The sequence below is a fragment of the Theobroma cacao genome, chromosome 9 (assembly GCF_053813885.1).
Source record: "Theobroma cacao isolate CCN51 chromosome 9, ASM5381388v1, whole genome shotgun sequence".
NCBI classification, from domain to species: Eukaryota; Viridiplantae; Streptophyta; class Magnoliopsida; order Malvales; family Malvaceae; genus Theobroma; species Theobroma cacao.
This window is the reverse complement of record NC_142647.1, coordinates 18,105,746-18,133,159: the sequence shown is the minus strand read 5'-3', so window position 1 is coordinate 18,133,159 and position 27,414 is coordinate 18,105,746. Positions and strand designations below refer to the sequence as shown.

Genomic DNA, 27,414 nt, shown 5'->3' with positions numbered 1-27,414 from the left:
TATATAATACATATAAATCGTTATGATAAATATTTAATTGATGTGAAATAATAATGTGAATATAGATCTGGAGACTTATTTGTACTTTTATATTACCAATATGATATGCTTATGTTTTTGTTCAGACAAATTATAATGTTTATTTTGAAGAAATAATATATTTTGTTTACATAATTTGTTGTTAGTACCTTTTTATTAATTTCAAATCTTAAATATGTTTTAAGCAAAAAAAAGATCCATTCTATATATATATATATATATATATGTGTGTGTGTGTGTGTGTGAGAGAGAGAGAGAAAGAGAAGTAAATTTGTAGTTGCAATTTTAAAAAAAGGACAAGCGTGGTTTTTTATTTTATTGAAAATTGAAGGACAAAAATGCTTTAACAAAAAATACAAATTAATATTAAAAATAATATGATTTGTCACAGAAGTTTGCAATTAATTGAAGCAATGGAAAATTTCATATGGATTTGGGACAAATAACCAACAAATCTATAATGAATTGGCGACGGAAAACTATCACAAATTTATGACAACTGAATTTAAAGCAAATTTTTTGTTGCACAGTTAACCAAAATTGACTAAAATCTGCAATTTATATTCTACTTTTTACTAAAGAAAAATTATATTGCAAATTAGTAACTACTACATTTACTTTTCGCCCTTCAAACATCTGGTGATGAGGGTTTTGGCATATGGGACACTCTCTCTTTTTTTGGCAGAATAGTTTAAAAAATTCTTGAATTATTCAAAAAAAAATTCAATTAAGATCTTGTTATACTATTACTTTCAATCAAGTTCTTATACATTTATTTTAGGTCAAATAGGTTATTATGTCTAACAGTTGACTAACTATTATTAATCAAAATATCACTTGTCATTTTATATACATGTGTTATTAATGTGGTGTTGACGTAGAGAATGAAAATATCATGTGACCATGTGTTCATGCAACGCCACTATCTACTATGACATGTTAACATGCCACGTTAACACCATATGATATAAAATGACAAGTGTCATTTTGATTAATGATGTTATTCATTGATTAAAAAAATAAAAGCTTAATTGAATATAATAAAAAAAAATTACTTGAATTTTTTTAAATAATTTATAAATATTTTTTAAGAATTATTTTTTTAATAAAATTATAGATTTTTAGGTGATACAAAAAATTTGTCATCTTTTATCAACTGAGATAACGATCGAGGTTGGTGTCTAAGAAGTAAGAAGATAATTTAAGAAATTGTTTTGGTTCAACAAAAGAAAAATGAGTGGGAGGGGCATAGCTCCTTTTATATGGGCGAGCACTAAAAATGCAGAGGGAATTGCGTTGTTTTATAATTTAGCTACGATTTGGAGATTGTTGAAAATGACTACACAATATCTTGACCTTATGTTAAGTATTGTGCCCAAACAGATGAACCAATGAAATATGAAAGCTTGAATAGAATTAATGTTGTCTCAACAAGTATTCATAAGTGGGCAACGAACAAATTGAGCTATAAAAATTGTTTACGGTACAAGAAGCGGCATATGCAAAATTATTTAAGTACTAAAGTCAACCAAGTGGCATAATGCATAAATTGGTGATGAGGGTATAAAAGCATTGCACCTTTTGCTAGTTGTAAGGCTTTATTACTCTTTTTATTATATAAAGATATATATATATATATATATATATATATATCAGTCCCTTTCGATTCAAGCAATCCCTACTCAATTCGATAACTGAAAAAATAAAAATCAAATCTTCGTATAAGGCTTTGTATCTTATATTCGTGGGGGATTAACAGTTGAACATTGAGGGGACCTAAACGCCAAGCCCAACCCTCACTGTATTAACGAAAATAACCTTTGAGAATTACCTAGATGTCTCTAGAGATGACCGACTCTTTTTCTATTTTTTTTATTCTGATAAAAGTATCATTCATATTTTTATCGTAGAAATCAACGTTATTTAAAACTTATAATACCAACAAGTCTATAAAGAAGGGCAACTTATATAGATATGTACATTTATATATGTACATGTTAACATCATATTTTGATTGAACCAATGGGATTTCGACTTGCGGCAGAAAAGATTTGTAACAGCCCTAGAGTCTAGGACTTTGAGTAGACATACATGTTAGCATCCAATTGGAGATTTGTCAGCATCTTTTTTTGAAAATTGATTTTTATTATTAAACTAAAAGCTAGAATGCTATAATAAATCTTGAACCAAAATGATAAAAGACTTCTCTTGACATAAAAATCTAGTTTTGGACGGAGTATAACCTTGTACACTTACAAAAAGATCGAACTGCTCAAAAGGCAATTGGGTGCACAGATAGAGAAAGAAAGCCTCCTGTACAAAAGAAGGTTTAGGCTAAAATACTATCTCAAAGGCAAAGTTTACTTAATTCCTATACTACACAACATGAACACAATGAGATTGACCTCAAAAAAAACCATAAGACCTATCAATCCCATCATAACAGGAACTTCCCATGCTTGCAAAATTAAACTCGGGCCAACAATTCGAGAAAACAACTATGGCCTCGTCTGGTCAGCTACCATCCATGAAGAATCCCACTACAACCGGATATGATCACACATAACTTGCAAAACCAATCTACCCCAACTGCTTAGCCATTGTTATGAAAATCACCCAAGAAACAATAAAGATAAAACTCAAAGAAATTAAATACATACAAAAATACAAAAATTTACGTGGTTTGACCTCTTAACTACGTCTACGAAGTGAAACTGTTCTTCCAATATTGAGAAATTAAAGTGTAATAAACTCACCTTTATAGTTCCCCAAATCATTCCAAGATACCTTGCACACCCTCTCTCAATAGCCTCCTAAAAACACACACCCAAACCACTCTAGCTCTACTTAGAGTAAATGATAGAGTCACAAGGTATTCCTCTCAAGAGCTACCAAAGCACTACTCACTCTTCCAAAGCCTAGAGATCTACTTTTATAATCTAAAAGTCCAAAGTATAATGAGATTAGTACTCGATGTAGAACCAAAAGTTTAAAACCATACAACTATTCAATGTTGAACACGAACAAAAATTCTAGTCAAATAAGCTTTAGAATTCTAGTCAACCTAAAACTCAACAAATCTCCACCTTTAACTTGAATTCAAACTCCTTAAACCTCTTCCACCAATCACACCCAATTGTAGCTTCATAACTCCACATACTTTCCAACACCTTCAACCAAGCACAAGACTTTCCAAACCATTGGCCTTCAAAATTACCATGACTAAACATAATGAATTAAACATGATTCAACACTTGATTCAACAAATGACCAATGCACTTGTGTAGCTGTCAAGTCAATGGCACTAATTGACTTCGAAAAGATACCTTCACAACCTTTCCAATTAAACACTAGTAAGATTTTTTTATCCTTTCACCATCGTCTACACCATGGGAACTTGTCATTAGCTCCTCTAAAATTAAATCTCACTTTGGTAACTACCAACTCTTGTGCACTATTCTCATCCCTTCGAGGCTTCCCATTCTGGACGATACAAACCATTATGCAAATTCCCCCTCATCAGGACCATGTCGCCTTATATGACTTTTATCACTTTATCACAAGTAGAATATTCAAACCATTTGGAGTCTAATAGGCTCAATGATATTATATTCTTACACATCTTTAGGACACAAACCACACCACCCAAAGAGCGTACAACCCTATCAAACATTTTGATTTTCACCACTATAAGACCCATGACCTTCACTATTGACTTATCACCTAAAGTCAAATTCTTGACCACTTCTTTTTAAAGTAAATCAAAATAATCCTTTTGATTGCAAATGTTAATGATAAAAGAAGAATTTAAATACCAACCAGAATTTGCATCCATATTTTTTGAGACTGGGAGGACATCATAATCATCATCATCACCATCAACAATAAAAGCACACTCACCTTTGTTCTAATTACTTTCATCCTTTTTTGTAGGACAATCCATTTTAATATGTCCATACCCTTTGCATTGAAAACACTAAACACTGCTAGATCTAGACTTGCCACCCTTAGATCCCAAGCTAGTTGACTTCCTTTTACGAACCTTAACTACCAATGCCAAGCTAGTTGAATCTCTATCCCCTTCCTTACTTGTCTTTCAAGCTTCATGAGACATTAACATTGTTTATTCTTGCTCTAAAATTATTTTATTTATCCCATAAATCAGGGATTCCACAAATACATCATTAAAGTCTGGAAGGAATGTAAAGAACAACAATGCCTTTTCCCTTCCTCCTCTCTCACGTTAACGTTCTTCAACTAATCAATGATCCTGTCGAATTCGTTCATATGCTTCATGAGGTCTCCATTCTCCTCCATCTTTAAGCAGTACAACTTTCATCTAAGCTGCAACTTGTTGAAAAGACTTTTGCCAAGTAAATTTTCTCCAACTTTGCTAACAACCTTGGAGCAAAATCCTCACCAATAACATGGTTAAACATTTTATCTCCAATGCAAAGCCAAATAGTGCTCACACACCTTTGCTCCAACTCTGCCTATTCAACATCCTTCATGTCATCTGGTTGCCCTTTCTTGTTTCTTAGCAAAGGGCTCATCAAACCTGGCTGCATAAAAAGTTCTTTCATCCTTATTTGCCATTACGTGAAACTAGTCTTCCCACCAAACTTTTCAATTAAAAATTTTGTAGAACTAGTAACTTTCAACATTCTTATTGAATCTTGATTCACTGAACCCGAAACTCTAATACCAGTTTGTTCTGAAAATCACCCAAGAAACCTAAAGAAATCAAGCAAATAGAAAAACACAAGAATTTACATGGTTGGGCCTCTTACCTACATTTACGGAGTGAACCGTTCTTATATTATTGGAAAATTGAAGTATAATAAATTGACCTTTATGGTTTCCCAAACCAACCCAAGATCCCTTGCACACTCTTTTTCGATAACCTCCCAAGAACACTCACCCAAACTACTTTACTTCACCTAAAGCAAAAGACAAAGTTACAAGGTATTTTTCTCTAGAGCTTCTAAAGCATTATTCACTCTTCCAAAGCCTATAAATCGACTTTTATAATATAAAAGTCCAAAATAGAATCGGATTAGGACTTGATGTGGAACAAGAACTTTAAAACCATATAACTATTCAATGTTGTACACAAACAAGAGTCCTAGTCAAATAAGATTTAGAATTCTAGTCAACCTAAAACTTAACAGCTGCTAACAACCTAACCCAATGATCACATCCTTGTCTAGCCTTCAAAGAAAAGCAAACCAGAAGCAACAATCCTAAAGAGCAATTACCCTAAAATTTGTATAACTAGTAACTTTCAACATTCTTGTTAAATCTTGATTTACTGAACCCAAAATTCTTATACTAGTTTGTTATGAAAATCACCTAGGAAACAACAAAGATAAAACCCAGAGAAATCAAAAAAATAGAAAAGCATGAGAATTCACGTGTCTTACCTACATCCACTAAGTGAAATCCTTCTTTTATTATTGAGAAATTAAAGTACAATAAATTGACTTTTATGGTTCCTCAAACCAACCCAAGATCCCTTGCACATCTTTTCTCAATAACCTCTTAAAAACACTTATCCAAATCACTCTAGCTTCACCTAAAGCAAAATACAGAGTTACAAGGTATTTTTCTGTAGAGCTTTCAAGCATTACTCACTCTTCCAAAGCCTAGAGATCGACTTTTATAATATAAAAGTTCAAAGTAGAATGGGATTAAGACTTAATGTGGAACAAGAACTTTAAAACCATATAACTATTCAAATTTGTACACAAACAAGAATCCTAGTCAACCTAAAACTCAACAACCATCAACAACCTAATCCAATGATCACATCCTTGTCAAACCTTCAAAGAAAAACAAACTAGAAGCAACAATCCTAAAAAGCTAATCTAAAAGGCAATAACCCTAAAATTTGTAGAACTAGTAATTTTCAACATTCTTGATGAATCTTGATTTATTGAACTCGAAACACTGATACCAATTTATTATGAAAATCACCCAAGAAACAACAAAGATAAAACCTAGAGAAATCAAGCAAATAGAAAAATACAAGAATTTATGTGGTTTGCTCTTACCTACATCCAAAAAGTGAAACCGTTCTTCTATTATTGAGAAATTAAAGTGCAATAAACTGACCTCTATGGTTCTCCAAACTAACCCAAGATCCTTTTCACACCTTCTCTCAATAACTTCCCAAGAGTACTCACCTAAACCACTCTAACTTCACCTAAAGCAAAAGACAAAGTTACAAGGTATTCTTCTCTAGAGCTCCCAAAGCATTACTTACTCTTCCAAAGCCTAGAGATCGACTTTTATAATATAAACTTTGAAGTAGAATGGGATTATGACTTGATGTGGAACAAGAACTTTAAAACCATATAACTATTCAATGTTGTACACAAATAAGAATCCTAGTTAAATAAGATTTAGAATTCTAGTCAACCTAAAACTCAATAGCCACCAACAACCTAACCCACTGATCACATCCTTGTCAAGCTTTCAAAGAAAAGCAAACCAGAAACAATGATCCTAAAAAGCTAGTCTTCACACTCCTCAACTTGCCCTTAAATCTCTTTACAAACTGAATACATGTTGTTCAATTTTCTACTCACGCAAGTGTACATATCGCAAAGATAATATAGAGATGAATAGAGTGTCGATCCCGCAGAGAATTGAATTAATCTTTACCACTAACTACTAAAATTAACATACCCTAATTTTATCTAAACAATTAAAAACAAAGATTTGAAACTAATAAACAAATAACTAAAACTAAAACTAATCTAAAATCAATGCAAATTTACTTTATTAAATTTGAGTGATTACCAGACCTAAGATTATGATATCTCTCAATACTTCATCTGATTATTGTCTCTTTCTCTTAACTCAGTTTAATGGATTAAGTTGTTAATCTAGAGTCCTAAATTATTTACAAGTCTCTGTCGAGTTTCTTATAAAAATACCTCTCCCAATTAATTTACAATATGTCTATACAAATTATATTAAAGAAAGATTCAGTAAGTTTGTGCTCTATGGCTTATAAGTGTATGTCTACTCTATATGCAAATCAAGCTACCTAATCAACTAAGTGTATTTGATCATACGCTATTCTATTCAAGGTTTACCAAAATCTCCTTCGTCAAGGTTTAACCTAGGTTTCCAATTCAATTTAATTAGTGGCCAATCAACTAGAAGCATTAAGAACAGAATAAAATAAACAACTTAAATCCATCAAACATAAGTAAAAGATATATAAATAATTTAGACTACATAATGAGTTCAATCATAATCTTAGATTAATAAATTAGTTCCTCATCAAGTCACACATCATCATCGAATAAACTCTAAACATTAAAAACAAAATCAAGAAAATAAGAGAATAAAAGACAATATACAAAAAACTCAAGAATTGTATTCTTGATCTCCAAATTTCCTTGAATCCTGTAAATTCTTCTTAGCTTTAATGACTCCGTGGCTTGACTCTCAGATGTCAATTTGGTGTTTTTCTTCATTCTCCCATTTTCTCCTATGAAAGGTTATTTTTATAGGCTTTGAAGTTAGGCCAAGTTGGGTGAAGAAAGAAGTCAATTTCAGCTAGGATTTCCTCATCAAACTATGTGAGTTACAGCCTTGCCTAATTAATTAACAGAAATCGTAATTGCTCCAAGACTGCTACAGTATGTCAACTTCAACAATATATTTGACCATTTTTCAAGCCGAACTGGGTGAAGTATTGAACATGAAATTGTAGCTTTTTCTCTTTTCTTTCCAATGGTTCAAGAATCGCTTCATTGAGAGCTCTATAGAGAGAGTTATGGCCAAAATACTGAAATATGTGCATTAGTAGTCTGTATCTTGACATTGCTCTCCTTCTTCCATTAAAATTTTTCTTTCATCAAACACCTACAAAAGCACAAATAAATCAATAACAACCTATCTTAATAAGAATAACACAAAATTAAGCATAAAATTAACTAATATTATATTGACTTACCTAAAATAACTAATTTAAAATAATTAAATAAAATCTACTAATTTCTATGCATTACTACAAAAACTAAGCTAAATTATTATCAAAATTAAGCCCAAATAACTCTATATCATAGAGTTATCAATACCCCCTTATTCATAAATTTCAAAACATCTCCCCCATCCCTATGAAGCAATCCTCAATATTCTTTACTTTCAGAATCCTTACACCCCGCCATGTACACTCCCATCCTCCTCAACGTAGAGCTTCGTGCCTTCCTATGAAATTCCTCCCTTTTCAACCCTTAAAAAAACCCCACATACTCCTTTGCAACAACTATCCACCATAAGACACCAAAACCAAAAATATACACAAAACAACATTAACCACACAAGAACAAAAGAATGATTAGTGACAATGTGCACATGTCTAATGAAACTTTTACACCTATTGATGATGTTATTACTTTTTCTTCTTTCTTGCTTTCCTTCTTTGATTTTTTCCTTTTTTTTTCTTTTTTTTTCTTGCACCTTTCTACTTGAGAATTTTCTTTTCTTACACTACTTCGATCTCTAGATAATTCCCATTAGTGCATTGTTCTACTTAACACAAAATTTCTCATATTTACATTAGAAGTAGTAGCACCAAAGCTTAAAAAGGACTTGACTTTTCCACCCCCCTTATCTCTCTAGTTTCACATAAGAAATAATCTCAATGCAATATTAGTTAAAAATGAATTCCCCTAATTGGGTCATTCAACCTATACACACTCATACCTTAAAATATCACACCAAACTTTCCCTCCCTAATCAGTTCCCTCGCTTAAAGCCGACAATGCATTCCTTTGATCCAAAAAGGAAAAAAAAAGCATCACACTTACATCCCCGACCTTAACAAAGCCATATCCCATCATTCTTTAACAGCTTATTAAAGTATACTTAAAAATGATATCATTTTCCTACATTCCTTTACCTGATTCAACATTATTCTAATTCCTCTTTATTGCTCTATCTTTATATATATATATATATATATATATATATATATATATATATATATATTTCTTTTCCTCACTTTCCTTTCTTTTTTCCTAAGATGTTACTAGAAGGTAGATTAGTCAGCATCTACTTGGTAGAAATTAGTATCTAGAAAATGGGAAAGACCAAGTCAACCTACTAAGCGTAAAGATCAATTTAAAATATGGGAAGTTTAAAGGTAAAATTCCGTAAGGAAGCTCATTTGCATGAAAATTTTGTAGATGGTTGCTAAAGAATAAGAGGTTGTTGTTGGCAGAATGTTTTTAAATATAGGAAAGTGCCACAAAACAGAAAACACACATCTCAGCACAAAAGGCATAACTCAAGCTCAAGCTAAATTAAATAAGCCCTTTGTTTTTCATCATAATATCCTAGTTGCATTAGCAATCTTTATTTAAGCTTTTAGAGAACAATTCTTTTTTGTAAATTCCTAGTAAAAAACATATGACATTTTGGTGTTATTTGTAAACTCCTTGAACATTCATTCACTCAATATAAGGAAGCCCATAACATTGGCTATAAATCTTGACTTCCTAAGTGTCATTCATTTGAGCAATTGGTTTATTTTGGTTATATTTTTGCCTTTCAAAGTTATTGCTTTGCTTTTCTATTTATTAGTTTCATATTTTGATCATTTTGATACTTTAATCTTTATGAAATTTTCAAAGGAACCCATGGTCAAGATATCCTGTAAAGGCCAAAATCGTTTGATCTAATCTATTGAAGATGCCCCTTAAGTTATTTCTAGTAGCTTTGTCACTTTGAAGGATGGAGGTCACCAAGTCATACTTTGCTATTTTTTGTCCAAAAAAGCTAGTATGTTTATTAGAATTCATAATGAAAGAGAAATCAACATATTTTTTGGCAAGTCCAGTCAGACTAAAGTGGAAATGCCACCAAAGAAGAAAATAGAAAAGAATTATAAACACTTGATTTGGAAGCATCTTTCACTAACAGTTTTGACAACCTTCTTTACTAAACATGTAGTTCTAATGGCTCGAACATTAGGTCTTGTGGCCGAGATAACGACAATTAATAGGAGAAACTGATGAAATGCTTTAAATATTTAGGAGAAAGCATGATGACCATGACATAATTTCGTAAAAGCAACTTTGATGTCCTTCAAAATGAGATGGTGATCATTAGGGAAACTTTTAAGGATTTTGTTGACAGATTGTCCAACAAACATGCCAGGGAGCACGAGCAACCTAAGGTAGAAGAAAATAAGATAGAAGTAAAAAACCTTGAGTGATTCATGGCCAAGAGTAACTCTATTAGTCTTTAGGGGCTTAAAAAACAAAACTGAGACCTTATATTATTAATAGGCTTTCCCCAACGTAGAATATTGATCTTGTTTAGGTTGATAGAAATCAATATCATGAAGGAAGTACACAAGCCTAGTGTTCACAAAATTGGCTACCTAAAGTATTAGAAACCTTATATCCTAGAAGGTTTAAAATTTCATAATTTGCTTTATTTTTAATAAAAGTTAACGAGCCCATTACGGAACATATTGGCAAATTTACTATTTAATATGATGAGGCTTTTACTAGTGATTATTTGAAAATAAGACTGTATCATAAATTTTTGGCAAATATAACTTTCACAAGGTACATCAATTTACTTGTGAATTTTTTCAAAACTTCATAAGATATGGAACAATAATTTCATACCCAATTCAATCACCTTGAGCCAAAATTGACCATGGGTGATCTATTCAAATTGTTGCATAAACCTAAATAGATAATGATCTCTGCATTGTATAAAATGCATGTTTAGCATTATTAGCAATTCAATGCATATAGGAGCATGCTTAAGTTGTTTTTCTTTTTTTTTTTAATGAAAGTTATGATTTCATTTGAAGTGGGAGAAGATCTTCCATTTAGCAAACCAGATTATATGCCCATAAGTTTCTAAGTGAAACTATTGGCCTAGAATTGCTGCCATGGATGAATACAAAAGATTACTGTCTAATAGTTGTCACCACCCTTAATACTCATACAATTACAAAAAATAGCCCCATTCTATAACCAGAAAACGACCTAACCCCTAAAATTTACATCCAAAAAGGTCGACAGACAAAACATTCCTTAGATCAAAAATACCTTTACTTAGCAACATCGTCTTGGTCAGTCATAGTCACCCTCTAAGCATGCTTAGGTTGTAGTTACTTTTAGAGCAAATTATGAGAAATAGCCCATCTCATAGGCCCATTTCAAAAATAACCTTCAATATAAAGTTAACTATTTTTACCAACTTTTGCCATTAACTTGACAAAAATACCCTTCAAACCGTTTCAAATAAATTAAATGCTTTAGATAAATTAAATGTTGTCTGTCTAGCTCGCTATCCAGCCTTTTCTCACCATCCAGTTCTTTCTAATTTTACCACCATCGCCATCTCAATCTCTTACTATCTCACCATATGGTCGTTGATTTACAAACCAAAGAGCGGAGATGACATCATGATATGTTCTTGGATTTATTGGTTTATTGGTTTACTTTTAATGTAAATGTTCCTTTATAAATTGTCATATATTATTATTATAAGAAAATTTTTCTAGTTATTCAACTTTATTATTGCGTAGTACAATTGAATGATAGAAGAGCCCAAGTAGGGCGAAGTAGGTGTCTAACACTTTATTATTTCATAAGCTACTTCTGCACCCATTAATAGAGACTTAAGTTCTTTGTGAGGGATCTAGTCATCTCTGAGTTCTCCGGCTCTTTAATAAATTTTTGTAATGACTCCCTTAACCTATCCACTCTTGAATGAAAATTACTTGTGAGATGTTTTTTTTAGCCTTTGTTTTAATCGGTTTTGAAGATTGGTATATATGAACCGATAATTGGTAAAATAAATAAAATAAAACTAACACACACAAAAATTTACGTGGTTGGACCATGTTGACCTAGTATAATAAAAGAAGAGTGATTCATTTATTTCCAACATAGCTCAAATTGTGGAATGATAAGTTCCAAAATATAATTATAGTTATGCTAATCATATATCATTTACTCAATGTCTTGGTTCCATGTAAGCTATTGCTGGATTGAACCATTACATATGGATGATGCTTGGTGGAGAGAAAAATAGCTTTTGGTAATGGATTCTCTTCAAGTCTATTTATCTATTCATTGTTGTTGTTTTTATTTTTATTGATAAATATGCTTTGACCCTGAATAAAAAGTTATTATCTCTTGAATTTATTATTAACAACCTATCATCCATCGAAGGGTTAGTATTTTGGCAGTAGTAAGAAGTGAGGTCTATAAATTTATCTTGGTGAAAAGTTATATCTTTATTTTTCTCAATCAAGAATGGTATTTTATTAGAAACTAAAGAACAATACAGTGCCTTAAAAGAAACCAGGAAAATGGTCATAAAAGACCAGTGGAGCAAAAAAAGCAGCTCTTTTTGAACAAGGCCATTACGGTTGCATGCTAGTACATGTTCCTTAAAGTGAGCAAATAATACACTAAGAAAACAACACCTGGATGATAATACAAGCAATCAATAGGACAAACCAGATTCAATAGAATCACATGAGCACCATGATGAGGCCTGCAAGCCAAAACCAAGCACTAATAAAGTAGAGACCAAAGCACCATTATACGGCTCGAGAGACTGTGATGGTCTACCAACCAACAACATCAATTACTCCAAATAATAGTCACCACTGTGCATATAACATTTCCTCTCTATCCGTATCTTAAATTTCACCTGAGAGTTAGCCATGTTATTCATTTCCCTAAAAGTATGTACAAACAAGATAGCACCAATGGTTGCATAAAGCCAATCAATTTGGTTGAATGTTCTCCACACATTCCATAGCTTTTGAATCCTCTCCTTAATCCAAGAAATTGCAACCTTGGAGTTTGACTCAACTACGAGAGAAAAAGAACCAACCTAAGAAGTGGAAGAAAAAGCTTCAAAGCATAATAAATAGCCATCAATTCAACACAGTTACAAACCTTAATACATAAAAGGCCATAGAAACCACCCTTACTTTGGCAATGAGAGTCACAAAGGACTTTGGCATATCCAACTAAACTTGATTTTTCACAAATTGACCCATCCACATTAAATTTTAGCTCTATATGTCTCAAAAGTAACCAACATACACTAATACAAGATTGTGATTAATGGTGGTAGATGGATGACACAGCGAGTTAGCGTGAAAACAAAGGCTAGAACTCGACTAAGCCTTTAAGGTTGATAATCAAGTATCAAATAGAGAAACTTAGACTCAAAATTTTAAGGAAAAATAAAACTGTAATGTGATTCAATCATTGTGAAAAAATTAATTATCTAATAACTAAGTATAAGGGTGCTATTTATAATAGCCTAACCTTACTTGACCTAAATTTAGAGTGCAAGTAAAGCAAATTTAAATAAGAAAGTATTCTACCCTGGACTTCCTTGGAGTACAACAAAAGTAAATTCCTAAACCTATGTTTATTTGTCGTCCAAGCAAATTAAAATAAAAGAGAAATTCTATTATACCTATAATTGCTAATAAGACTCCTAACTAAATAAGGAAAATACTAAAATTATAAAAACCCTAATTGTATCATTGAACAACCTCAAAACTGCCTAGCCCACCCTAAGAAGTCATCTACTAGAAGTTCTACGTTAGCCCCCTCCACTTGAGAAAAACTCAATCTCGAGTTAACTTGTAAATCTGGATACAAAGGTTCATCTGATGAATGAAATGAGTAAATATCTGCCACATTAAATGTTTTGAAAATTCCCATTGTATTTGGCAGATCTACAACATATGCATTGTCATTGATCATTTTCAAAATCTGGTATGGCCCATACTTCTTAAGTTGTAACTTACTATAAGTTCCCACTGAAAACCTTTCTTTTCACAAAAACGCCATCACTTGATCTTCTACTCTAAAAATTTGCTTTCTGCGATGTTGGTTTGTAGCTCTCTTATACTTAGCATTAGGTTGCTCTAATTCAGTTTCACCTCTACTTGAGCATCTAGCTTAACAATATTTTCAGCAGTTGCACTAAATTTAGTAACTTTAGGTAGCTTAATCAAGTCAAGAACATGTTGTGACAACTTTGTGTACACAGTAAAAAATGGCATTTTCTAGTGACATTATGAATAACACTATTATTAGCAAACTTTGCTTGCGCCAATGCAAACTCTCACTACTTTGGTCTATATCCACAAATACTACAAATCAAATTGCCAAGGGTTCTGTTCACTGATTTAGTTGAGCCATCAAGTTGTCGATGAGATATGCTATTGTAATTCAAGGATGAATCAAACATCTTCCACAAAGTCCTCCAAAAATGGTCAAGAAACTTGTTGTCTTGATCTAAAGTGATGGTTTTAGTCACACCATGCAAACGAACAACATCCTTGAAAAACAGTTTGGCTGTTCTACTTTCATTTGAAGTCTTTTTGTTAAGAATATATTACGTCACTTTAAAAAACATGTCAACAACAACAAAAACAAAATCCATGCCCCTTTGTGGTCGAGGCAATCTAAGCATAAAATCCATGGGTAAATTCTACCAAATATTTTTTGGAACAAGTAAAAGCATGTACAAACCAGTATTTTCAAACTGTCCTTTTATGGTTTGGCATATGCAACATCACTGCACAAATCTCGTTACAACCTTTCTCAAATGTGGCAAACAATATCTTTCTCCAACAACAGAAATCGTCTTATCACAGCCTAAATGACTAGCAAGACCTCCACTATGCAAGTCTCTAATCAACTTTTCTCTCAATAAAGATCTAGCAATGTAAAGCTAGTTGCCTCATATTAGAAAACCATCATGAATGTAAAAATCCTCAACAGGTTGATTTGTGATACACTTCTCGCATGTATCATGAAAATCCCCATTTGTATGATATAATTCATTAATTGTATCAAAACCCATAACTTCTTGTCTCATTGTCACTAGTAAATCTGCACATCTACTTAATGCATCTACTACTTTATTCTATACTCCATCCTTAATTCTCAACTTGAAAGGAAACTTTTTCAAAAATTGAGACCACTTGGCCTACAAGTCTTTAGTAATCCGTTTTTGGCTATTCAAGTACCTAAATACCTCATGATTTCAGTACAGAACAAATTCTTGCCTGACCAAGTAATGCTCCCAATTCTTTAAAACACGCACAATATAATAAAATTCTTTGTCATACATGGTCCACTTATGCCTCGCATCACTGAACTTGTCATTGAAGTAAGCTATTGGTTTCTCTTTTTGTGAAAGAACAACTCTTATCCCCATACCACTAACATCACATTTAACTTCAAATAATGTATCAAAATCTGGCAATACTAAAACATGAGGGGTACATAGCTTTTTTTTTAGCACAGCAAAACTGGTTACAGCTTTTTCACTCCACTAAAACTTCTCGTTCTTCAAGCACTCTGTAATAGGCGCTATAATACTACTGAAATTTTTTATCAACCCTTATAGAATGTTGCCAACCCATGAAAACTTCTTACTTATTTTATTGTTTTTAGGGTAGGCCATTCTCTAATAGCTCGAATTTACTACTCATCCATTTAAATTCCATCTGCACTAACTACATAACCTAAGAATAATAGCTTATTTGTCATAAAATTGCACTTTTTCAAGTTCACATACAGCTTATGTTCCTACAAGACTGTTAATACCTCAAGCAAATGCAAAAGATGTTCCCCTTCTGATCGACTATAAATCAAGATATCATCAAAATAAACCACGACAAATTTTTCAATAAAAGGTTTTATTACCTAATTCATCAATTGCATAAAGGTACTATGTGCATTGGTTAACCTGAATGGCATCATGAGCCACTTATACAACCCTTCCTTCATTTTAAAAGTTGTTTTCCACTCATCTCTAAGTCTAATTCAAATTTGGTGGTATCCACTACGAAGATTAATCTTTGTGAACACTTTAGCCCCATGTAACCTATCAAGCATGTCATTTAGTCTAGGCATTGAAAACTTGTATCCAACACTAATCTTATTGGTGGCTCGACTATCTACACACATCCTTCAACTCTCATTATTTTTTGGGGTTAGTAAGGCGGGAATTGCATATAGACTCAGGCTTTGATATGTCCTTTGCATAGTAATTCCTCCACTTTCTCCTTGAGAATCTCACTCTCCTTTGGGCTTATCCTGTAATGAGAAAATTTGGTAAACTAGCACTAGGAATTAGATCAATATGGTGTTGAATATCCCTCATATGTGGTAAACTGTCAAGTAAATCATCTGGCATCACTTCACTAAGTTTTTCTAATAATAATTGACTGTTTTTGGATGTTCTACTATTTTTTGATCCTCTTCAATTAACAACATGTATTTTACAATCAGAGCATGCATATTTTTTTACTCCTTGAAAGCAACCTCTATCTCATTCCCTGAATGAGTAAAGGTAAAGAAAGTCTGCCTCTCCACTTTAAAAGCTTTAGTTTTGAAACTTCTTTTCATTGGCACTAAAGTAAACTTTATGCCATCCTTCTCCAATCTGTAAGTGTTTTCTCTTCCATCATGTTATGTTGTAACATCAAATTGCTAAGGTCTACCAAATAAAAAGTGAAAAGCATCCATATCCATAACATCAAAATATACCTCATCTTTATATTTGCAAACGGAAAAAGGTAACTACACCATTTTGTTACATGAATTTTTTCTATTACCTTAATCCAACCAACAATGTATGGATTGGGTTGCTTCTCAACTTTAAGAACCCAACTTTTCACAACATCCTTACCAAGAATATTTACACAAAATATTCTCACAACTTTCACTGTCAATAATCACATAAAAGAAACAATTAGTGATAGTGCACTTAGTTTGAAATAACTGATTCCACTAAGTGTTATCCTTCTGGTTTGGAGACAACATCATTCTTTTCACTACATAGTTCCATCATCATAATCCTCATATTTGTCATCACCCCTATCTGGACCACAACAAATCTCATCATCCTCTTCTTATCGCTCAACCACATGGACCACTTTTCTAATAAGAAAGTCATTGGATCAATTACTAGGTTGATAGTATTTGAAACACTTCCCTTGGATTGGTTTAGTATAGAGATTTGCAGCTTTCTGCCCCTTCTTCGCATCTGTCACCTTCTACTTTTCAGTTGCCTTTTTTTCCTTGTATTGATTATTGCGTGTAGAACTATCATGCACTGATTTATTTTTTATGTTGAATGCTTTAAAATTATCCTTACTGTAACTCTTGCGAGAATAATCAAGTTTGTTTTTTTCCTGCACCATTAATTCAGCCTTTAAAGCAATATTTTGTGCTTCAGATAAATTTTGCAATACCTGTACCTCTATCTTTTCTATAATAACAAGCTTCAACCCTTCCAGATACTTGGTAACCTATTGCCTTTCGTTCTTCCTCAGGTTATTTCTCTCAACCTGCCTTATAAGTTCTACAGTATACTTATGTAAAGTTTACTGACCTTGATGGCATCTCTAGTACTTTTGGAACAAAATTTGTCGATAATCAGGTGGAATAAAATCTTTTTCTAACAATTGCTTCATCCTATACTAGGTTTCAATCAGTGTTTTCCCTTTAGGGTTTCTTCTAGATTGCAACCTTTCTTACCATGCAAAAGCTCCACCTCTCAATCTACAAGCAACAAGCCTCACTTTTTTTCCTTTTGGAATCTCCATGTATTCGAAAAACCTATCTCTTTCCACAATCCAATTCAAAAATTCTTCAATAATTTGGCTCTCATTAAAGCAAGGAAAATCCATTTTTAATTTGAAATCACTGATATCTCGATCACCATAATCATTCTTTCCATATCCAGCGTGTTTCACAAGTTTTGTCAAATAATCATCTTTTTTGTTTAAATCTTCCATGTAGACTTGTTGTCTATGCCCATTTACAAGAACAAATTTACCAATAAGTTGTCCACGTGCTACATCATCTCTAGTACGTGGCCTTTCATCATTCCGATTTCTGTTGACATTTACACCTAAAGCATCAAGTCGATATATAATTTCTTCAAAGCATCGTTCCAAATGCTAGAATCTGAGATCCATTCGTTACTCTAAAACTCTCAACACCACCGTTTGATCTTACACAACAAATCACAAGGTCTTAGGTCCACAATTTTCGCCATGAGAATTGCTGCCTACCATAATTGGGTCACTTGTTATTAGATTAGGCAAGTTTTTCTCTTTCTGATACCAACTAATGCAACAAGTTAAAGTGAAATAAAGGCTAGCACCCGACTAAACTTAAGGTTGATAATCAAGTTTCAAATGCAGAAACTTAAACTCAAAATTAGAAGAAAAGCAAATCTGTAATATGATTCAATGATTCTAAGAAAATTAATTTTCTAATAACTAAGTCTAAGGGTATTATTTATAATATCCTGACCTTACTTGACCTAAATTTAAAGTGCAAGTAAAGTAAATTTAAGTAAGGAAATATTCTACCTTAAAGTTCCTTGGAGTACAAAAAAAGTAAATTCTTAAACCTATGCTTACTTGTCGTCCAAGTAAATTAAGATAAAAAAATCTATTATATCTATATTATCTAATAAGACTCTTAATTAAATAAGAAAAATACTAAAATTACAAAAACCCTAATTGTATCATTGAACAACCTCAAAATGACCCATCCCACTCTAAGAAATCATCTGCTAGACGTTCTACGTCAATGGAGTTCCATGGTTTTACCCGCCCCCATTCTCATCCATAATTGCATTCCCCTAACTTGCCTTTATCCAAAACATCAAACGCATTTTAATAAGGAAAACCAATTCATCCCATTGCTTTTCTTTCAGTTACAAATTGAATCATGTCTAAATCCATTCCCAAAAAAAAAAACTCTATTTCTCTTTTCTTAAAATACTTGAAACATATCATGTAATTTAAAATCAAGGTTGAGAACAAGAAAATGGAATACAAGCAACTTGTCATGTTTGAAGGAGTCATGAGTAAACTCTTGCAAATGTCTGTTATCAAGATGTCTTTTTGGACCAAATGGCTCTTTACCACGTGATAAATGCCTTCATCGATAACTTGAAGAGTTTCACAATACACTACCTTTATTGCAACCATTGGTGGACAAGCTGGACGATACACCTAATTTAGAGGTGGCTTAATAAGTTCAAACGTCTAAAACGAAATATTCAAATGAGGCTTTTTTTTATTGAAATTAAAAAAAATTATTAAAATTTTATTCTTTTAGCTTTTTGAGATGTAAAATTTTTAATTAAACTTTATAATCAAGTTCTTCTAATAGAATATAAACTCTAAATTAAAGCAAAAAAATTTGTAAAGATTAGAACAATAGTACTTAATTATTGAATGCTTATTGCAAACTGCAAATGAGGCTCACAACTTTGTGAAGATAATTAAAGAACAGACTTTTTGTGTATTCTTTGGAAGAAAATTGAAGTTAAAGGAAGAAAGAGCAAATGAGAAAAGAAGAATTTAAAAATAGATATTATACATTGAAAAAAAATTGGTTTTATATATAAGAAAAAAAAATAGTTGTTGGAAATCATTAAATGAGTTGATTGGAAATAAAAAAAATAAGTGAGAAAAAAATAACTGTTGGAGATTAAATACACATGACTATTAGTTGATTAGAAATAAGAGAATATAGTTGAGAATTAATAGCATTTTAGAAATAAAGAAGTGATAAAAAATTGAGATTTATTAGGCACGTAATTTAAAATGAGAGAACAAATAATTTTATTAATTATTTTTTATTTTTATATTTTTTTAATTTTTATATATTTTTAATATAATTAATTATATTATAATTATTATAAAATTATAAATCTTTTCTAAATTTGGGGCTTCTCTAAATTTAGGACCTAAAGCCCTTGCTTGGGTGGCTTCACCCAAGGGCCGGCTCTGGTCCTAATTAGTCCAAAAACTTGCCACCATATTAATCATATAATCAATAAATTTCTTTAGAGAAGAAAAATGTGCGTGATCAATTTTATCGAATGCAATGTTCCCAAAAAATTGAGGTCAAAGAAGTTTTTTATTGAGATGTTGACAAATTTCTTTAGAGAAAAAGATTGGGTGTGATGAATTCTATCCTGACCCACATTCCAAAACAATAGGATAAAGAATTTTGTTGATGAGATGCTTAGTGGTGTGGAAACTACATTTCAAAAAACAAAAAAGAAAAAAAAAATCTGTCCTAAGGGGTGATCTAGAAATTTCCTTTTCGATATTCTGGACTGCTGTTGTGATGACTCCTGACAAAAGCCAGTTTGTGTGAAGTTGATCTCTACTTTCTATTCTGTATGGATGACTGGTGTGGAGGGTGGCTGTTAATTCTTTTGAGTCTGTCTGTGGCAGGGGACTATGTTCTTAATTTAATTGTGTGGGGTTTTTTCCTTTCATTTGTTGATGAGCATGACCTCTTTATGATGCATATGGGTTGTCGGCCTACATTGTTTTCGTTAAGTCTGATTGTGTAATCTAAGGCGAAGTTGCTAAGGGGTGCTGGGTAGTCCTTGCTAGCAAAGGATGTTGTAACAGGAGGCACGTTGGTGCCTCATCCATACTCTGTATTTTTGCTACTCTTTCTAATATAATATTCACTTTTCACAAAAAAAAAAAAAAAAGTAGTGTGGAAACTGTGCCAGGCGACAACTTGATCTCAACTTCTTTAATGTTTACAAGATTTCTCAGCAGTTGGAAAAAAAATAAAATAAAAAGGTTGACTGGGGATAATCCAATGGGATTTTTCAAAATTTGACCCTTAGGACAAGGGCTGTCAAGTGGTCAAGAATGTCAAATCTCACACATAATTATTAAATGAAAAGTTACGTTACCAGATCAGTGGCACATTTATATTTTCTTTTTCTTTAAATATGTTCATATATACTATACATGATTATACATTTAAATAATGATTATTTTCAGAATAAGCAAGTATTGCATGGTGATTGCGGAGTCTTATTTCTTTGAAGATCATGATTTTCCAATCTTATCGTTCACATTTAAATGGTTTCAGCATAATGCATTTTCTTAATGTGGGTCAAATCCAGCTAAAAATTTTAGGTCATCATCGGACTCATTTAAAAATAAAATATAAAAATAAACAGATGCATGGCGGTTGGTGGAGAAGATAGCTGACAGGCTTGGACTGTCTAGCTAGCCTCTTCAAATATTTCTTTTTGAAAGTCTAAAATATTTGTTAAATTCCAACAAAAGAGATTATACAATCAGAACAAAAAAATTACCCAGAAAACTTCGGCCAAGTAATTAGCCTTGGTCTCATCTATGTGGTTGGAATTATTACTGATGTCAATAAATGTGATGGAGCCTAAAAGATTGGAAATTGAGTTGAAGATGCTAGCACAGTAGCAAGGCAGAGGAGGAAGTTGGGTCTTAAAACTTTCATGCATGTTAGTGAAAAACTGTGATGTTGTTCGAGAATTCTTAATAAAGAGAACAACCCTAGAATGTGAGTTCAATCCAAAGAACTATATTTATCTTTCCTTTGAACACCTGACACATATCACAATGGCATTCAAATTTTGAGATAACATTAAGTTTATCTGAATCTAGCTAACATATTTTTATGTCTCTAATAACTGCCATTGCCAACTTGTACCGCCAACAGGAGTTTTCAGCTCAACAAAACCATTTCTTGTGAGTAGAAGCTATAGCCCGGCAACTGGACGGAAAAGAAAAACGACACGATCGGTGTTATGAAGTTAAGACTTGTATGTAGTTAGCACGTGGACGGCATCTTAATTAAGCTTGCTTTTGTACGTTATATCAGTTTGCTTCATTGTACTGGTCATGAAAAATGCTTATGTGTTACCCTTGTTCCTTACGTGTTCAGGTGCATGAAATTAGGCTTAACACTTGTGTTGCTGTTGTACGAGTGTCCTTCATGCATGTTTTGTGTATAAGCCTTATGTTTATCATTAATGAATCAGATCAATACACAACCTTGTTATCATAGTCTACTTTCTCTTGCTCTCTGTTAGCTTCTATTTTTCATATGCTAAACAGAGCTTTTAGCCTATGTTCATCTTAAGAAGACATAACAGGTTATACTTATGAAGCCATTTGTACCCACCTTTGCTGGCCCCAAAATTATAACATGCTGTATTAAGTGGCGGTCTCTATAGCCCTTTTGATAAGGATTCGAAGAGTGGGAGAAAGGACCCATCACGAAATTCAATGTTTTGAAGTTCTTATAGGGTATATGCTGTCTGTAGATAGAAATTATTACAGAGATTGAAGTGAACGGATGTATTTGCGCACGTTGAAATCACAGCTGAATAGATTGGCACATGTACAGAGAAATCCCACTAAGTTGGGTGAGAGCTCCTATAAATACGACACTCAACCTCCAATAAGTTATCAGCCAACTTTCTCTCAGGGTAAAGATGAGGAGCTTCGTCTGTTTTGGTAGGAAATTGGAGAGTTTTTGTGGCGATTCACGCACCAAAGGCGCATGCTTCAAACAATCCTATCATGGTGTGATTTCGTCCTCTTCTCGTTTCTTGCTCCTCAAACTGAACCCTTTCTGGGTTCAGCTTGCTTATTTCATAGTTCTGTCTTTAATCGGCTACGGGGCCCTGAATATAGCAAAGCCAAAAACCGACTCTTTTAGGCCTAAGAATATTGATGTATTCTTCACTTCTGTGTCTGCAGCAACGGTTTCAAGCATGTCAACTGTAGAAATGGAGGTTTTTTCAAACACCCAACTTATTATTATGACTACTTTGATGTTAATAGGTGGGGAGGTCTTTGTTTCCATGCTTGGACTTCTGCTGGCAAGGTCCAGGTTCCCTAAAAAACAACATCCTGAAAACAATATAACATTTTTTAGCATCCCCAACAATTCCTTGACCTCGAAAAGCATTACTCATCAAATCGAATTTGGTACGGATTCTTGTTCAACCGTAGAGAATGATAAACCTGATTCTGACTTAGAAAGTGACATTAAACTGTCTTCTATGACTGACAGTCTGCAATACAGCGCTAGTAGGTATTTGTGCTATGTGGTATTAGGTTATCTCTTAGTAGTCCATATAGGTGGTTCTAGTCTAGTTTCCATGTACGTAAGCCTGGTTCCAAGCGCAAGAAATATACTCAAAACCAAAGCGATTCAGATACAAACATTTTCCATTTTCACTGTTGTGTCTACTTTTGCAAACTGTGGCTTTGTGCCTACAAACGAGAACATGATAATCTTCAAGAAGAATTCAGGTTTGCTGTTGCTTCTAATTCCACAAATTCTTCTTGGCAACACATTGTATCCCGCTTGCTTACGAGTCCTGATATGGCTTTTGGAGAAAATCACAAAACGCGTGGAGCTCGGGTGCATCCTGAAGAATTATAAGGAGATGGGCTATAGCCATTTGCTGTCAGGCGTTCATTGTTCTCTTCTTGCTGCCACTGTATTCGGCTTCATATTAGTTCAGTTGATTCTATTCTGCTCTATGGAATGGAATTCAGAGGCCATGGATGGTCTTAGTTCATATCAGAAATTCGTAGGCTCTTTGTTTGAAGTGGTAAATTCAAGGCATACTGGTGAATCAATAGTTGATCTTTCTACCATCTCCTCAGCGATCTTGGTGCTCTTTGTTGTTATGATGTGAGTCTCTCTTCCTCTCTGTTCTATTTTCGTTTCATATGTGGCAAATTTTGACGAGAAAATATCGCTCACATTTGGTTGGTTGCTTATAATATTTTCTTGTAGAAAGCTGTAGATGCATAAAAAAACTGGAGCTAGGTAACCATAGTCCCTCACTCCCCGTCAACCTCACGGTGCCGGCTGCATTAAATTCATTCCCCAGATTCACTAGCTATATATATGATTACTTTGTTGACTAGGCTTTGCACAAGTAGGCTTTGCTGCACACATTGACATGCAAGCACAGGCGTGGCATCCTAGCAGGAAAGCATATTTTTCTAACTGTTTCTACCCTTAGTCACGTCAGTGGTCGAATCTACCCAAGCCCGCAAATTTTTTGTTCTCTAAAGTAATGATTGTGGGGTGAATATATTTTAGTCCAGATTCATCTCCATGATTGGTGCTTTTTGCATCGTATTTACACTGCGGATAGCAGAAATCCTGATCCACAATTAGCATTTGGTGCTTGCATATTGTGTGGAAAGCAAATTGACTAGACATATCAGTACTGAAGTGGTTTATTGAATCGGTTCTTGTTTGACCCCACAAATCGTGTTTACCAACTGTTCTATCCTCCATCCTCACACTTTCAGGATTCACCATATCACCATTGATATAAGTTGCATTTCGGAATGATCTTGATCAGAATCTTTCTTTTCTTTTGCAGCCAAAAGAAGATTCATTAGATAAATTAATCAAAAATGTTCATAGTTCATAGCTAACATATCACTAGATATGTGACAACAATAGAGCAAGCCCCTAATTGTATAGAGACATAACAAGGGCCAAAAAGGAATTGCAGAATACATCTCAACACAAACAGGAAGTGCTGATAAATAAAAGGAAAATGCTAACAGTCTGACAAACAAACGGTCTAAGTGAGTTCAACGAGGAAAATGCCCTATCCCCTACTCAATCACTGTGTACAAGAAGGTTCCCCATCGTTTCTGTACAAAAAATATTTAGATACACTTATGCATACACATATACGTATATATTTATTTATTTAATTCGTTGTATGCATATGGTTAAGAATTTATATAATTTAAAGCATTTTTTCAGGTATCTCCCTCCATATACTTCCCTTCTACCCACTGCATATCAGGAAAAGAATTCAGGGAAGGGCCAGGCAAGTGAAAATCACGGGAGGAGCATTTTGGAGTGTCTGTTATTCTCTCAGCTCTCATACTTGGCCATCTTCATCATCCTGATTTGCATCACCGAAAGGGAAAAGATTAAGAAAGATCCACTCAACTTCAATGTGTTGAGCATCGCCATTGAAGTGATAAGGTAGGCCCTTTATGCTTACCTATTTTTAGATTCTCTTTGTTAATCAAACAAAATAATTTGGGAGAAAAACGCACTGTTAAAACTTTACCTATAAAATTAAAAAATACGTAACACTAATTTAGTTATAAATGCTTCAATGCAAAATTATAATGCATAATGTTATTTATATAGAAGTTAACTTCTTTTAATTTAAAATCTTCAAAGTTAATGCCTTCCAAAATATAAAATAAAAAAATCCAAAAACAATTTTGTTCTCCCTAATTTCCAAAGAGCCACAAGTATTTTTCAAAATCCAAAAATCACTTTCTTCCCAAAAGTGCACAAGCCAATCAATCCCAAGACCAATTAACGACACGTACGAAATTATCCAAGAAAAAATAAAAAATTCCTACTATTTCCCTGCCTTCCACTGTCAATCTCTTATGTAATGCCTCCAAGCTTCATGTGGCTATAAAAAAATAATTAGGTGCCTATTGAACTAAAGCGCCAATAGGTCCCCATTGTGGTGCGGTTCGCACAAAAATTGCCCATCGTGCCGCAGCCCTTGCCCTTGGGCAATGCTATTTTTGCGGCATAGTTAGGCTACTACAATCACACTGCAAGTGTAGTGGGATGTCCAATAAGGCAATAGCCCCTTCTTCTTTTTTTTTTCCCCAATTTCATCTGGAGTTTTGTTTTGCCTTTTTCTTTTTTACACTTTTCTGTAGGCCAGTGATGGAAACACCCTTGCACAATAACATCATTTTTTACTTTCCTCTCACGTTTCTTCTTTATTATAATTTTAGTGCTTAATAATAAATATATACATAAAAATAAAGTGTTATATAATTTAATAAATAAGTAATTAAATAAACAATCATGAAATATATAATATTCAAGTTGTTTAATACTACTGTGCAAATGAGGCCTCACCGCATTCGGGATCCATAATGATAGCCCTTAGCAATAGAGGCATCGCACAAAAGTTTGCCTCACAATGAACATAAATGTTAAGTATGACAAATCCATGTTATCTCTCTGGTGTGTACATTCCAAACTATCTTTTCTATATAATAAATAATAAATAATAATATATATTCATTGTGCAGCGCTTACGGGAATGTTGGTTTCTCAACTGGTTATAGCTGCAAAAGACAAGTGAAACCTGAAAGCTCCTGCATAGATACATGGGCTGGATTTGTAGGGAGGTGGAGTAACATGGGAAAGCTTATCCTCGTCGTTGTAATGTTCTTTGGAAGGCTAAAGAAATTCCATATGAAAGGTGGTAAAGCCTGGAAACTCTCTTAGTTAATGCTGGATCCAAAGTGAAGTCCAAAAAGCTTGTGCAGCCACCAGGTTTTCAATGTTTTCTGTGATGTAAATTGGCACTGTATAATATAGGTCAAGAATAATCCTTATGCTGTATTTTGAGTTTTTGCCACCTTGAGGATTATAAAGTGTAGAAAAGCTTCTCCAAAAATAGTATCTTATATCCTAGTGGCTTTCATATCTCTGTTTTAGTTTAATCTTATGATCAAGCTTCTTTTGCAAAGGAAATCAAAATCTAACAAATATGTAGATATAGACAGTATATTTTTTAAAACTCAAAATAATCCCCAGTACATGTTTTTTATTGAAAATTAAATGAATAAATTTAAAAGTTTATCTTTAATAAATGTGGAATGCCTTGCAGCAGCTATCGGCTTGAACCATAAGACATGGTTGGCCCCATGTATACAATGCAAGCAGGCCTAGCCCCACCGCACATCATCGAGTCCAAAGGGGTCCAATTGCTCAATCCGTTGAAGGTGGTAATTAGGCTATTAAAGTCATTTTCTTCTTTTGCATTTCGGTCTTTTGAGGTTTTAATACATTTCATGTTTTTCAGGTTTGACACTTAAATTATTCAGTTGTAGATCATTTTAAAATTAAGTTATTGATTTTTTTAGGTAAAGTGTACGTAAATCTCTTGTGGTATAATATTTTCTCACATAACATTTTTAAATTGTTTTGAAAAAATAAATCTTTGTGTTTTACTACTATTCCTATAAAAAGTAACAGTCTTGAACTTTTAATTAAAATTTATTAAAAAGACAATAAGATCCTTACATTTAAAAGCTTTATTTCTTTCATTTAACCATAAACTTTATTCACATACTTGAGATTACGAAAAATACAATTCAAATGCACCTTTTTTTTTTGAAAGGCATCAGATACACCTTTTCATCAAATAAATTCTCTTGTAAAAGCATCTTTTTGTTGAAAACTAAGCTTCCATTTCTAAAAAATGTACATTCCAGTAGCTATCAAAAGAAACAATTGCTTCACATATCTCTACAAAATTCCTAAAAGAAAATTAAAAAAAATGTTCTAACAATCACCACTAGATGGACAAACCCGCAATCATTGAGTTTTTTTTTTTTTTTTTGTGGCTTTGATAATGTATGCATAGCACATGTCATCGCCTTTAATATTGAAAATCTCAGCAACAAAT

At 33.0% G+C, this 27,414-nt stretch overlaps 1 protein-coding gene across 1 annotated transcript; it reads left to right on the top strand.

The window, feature by feature from the left end:
• Window positions 1-22,386: 22,386 nt before the first annotated feature.
• Window positions 22,387-26,427, top strand: HKT1 (high-affinity K+ transporter 1). The gene is made up of 3 exons (XM_018127077.2): window positions 22,387-23,612; window positions 24,714-24,941; window positions 26,030-26,427. Exons 1-3 carry the CDS (start codon window positions 22,399-22,401, stop codon window positions 26,226-26,228), a joined length of 1,641 nt encoding a protein of 546 aa, XP_017982566.2. The 5' UTR covers window positions 22,387-22,398; the 3' UTR covers window positions 26,229-26,427.
• The last annotated feature ends 987 nt before the right edge of the window (window positions 26,428-27,414 follow it).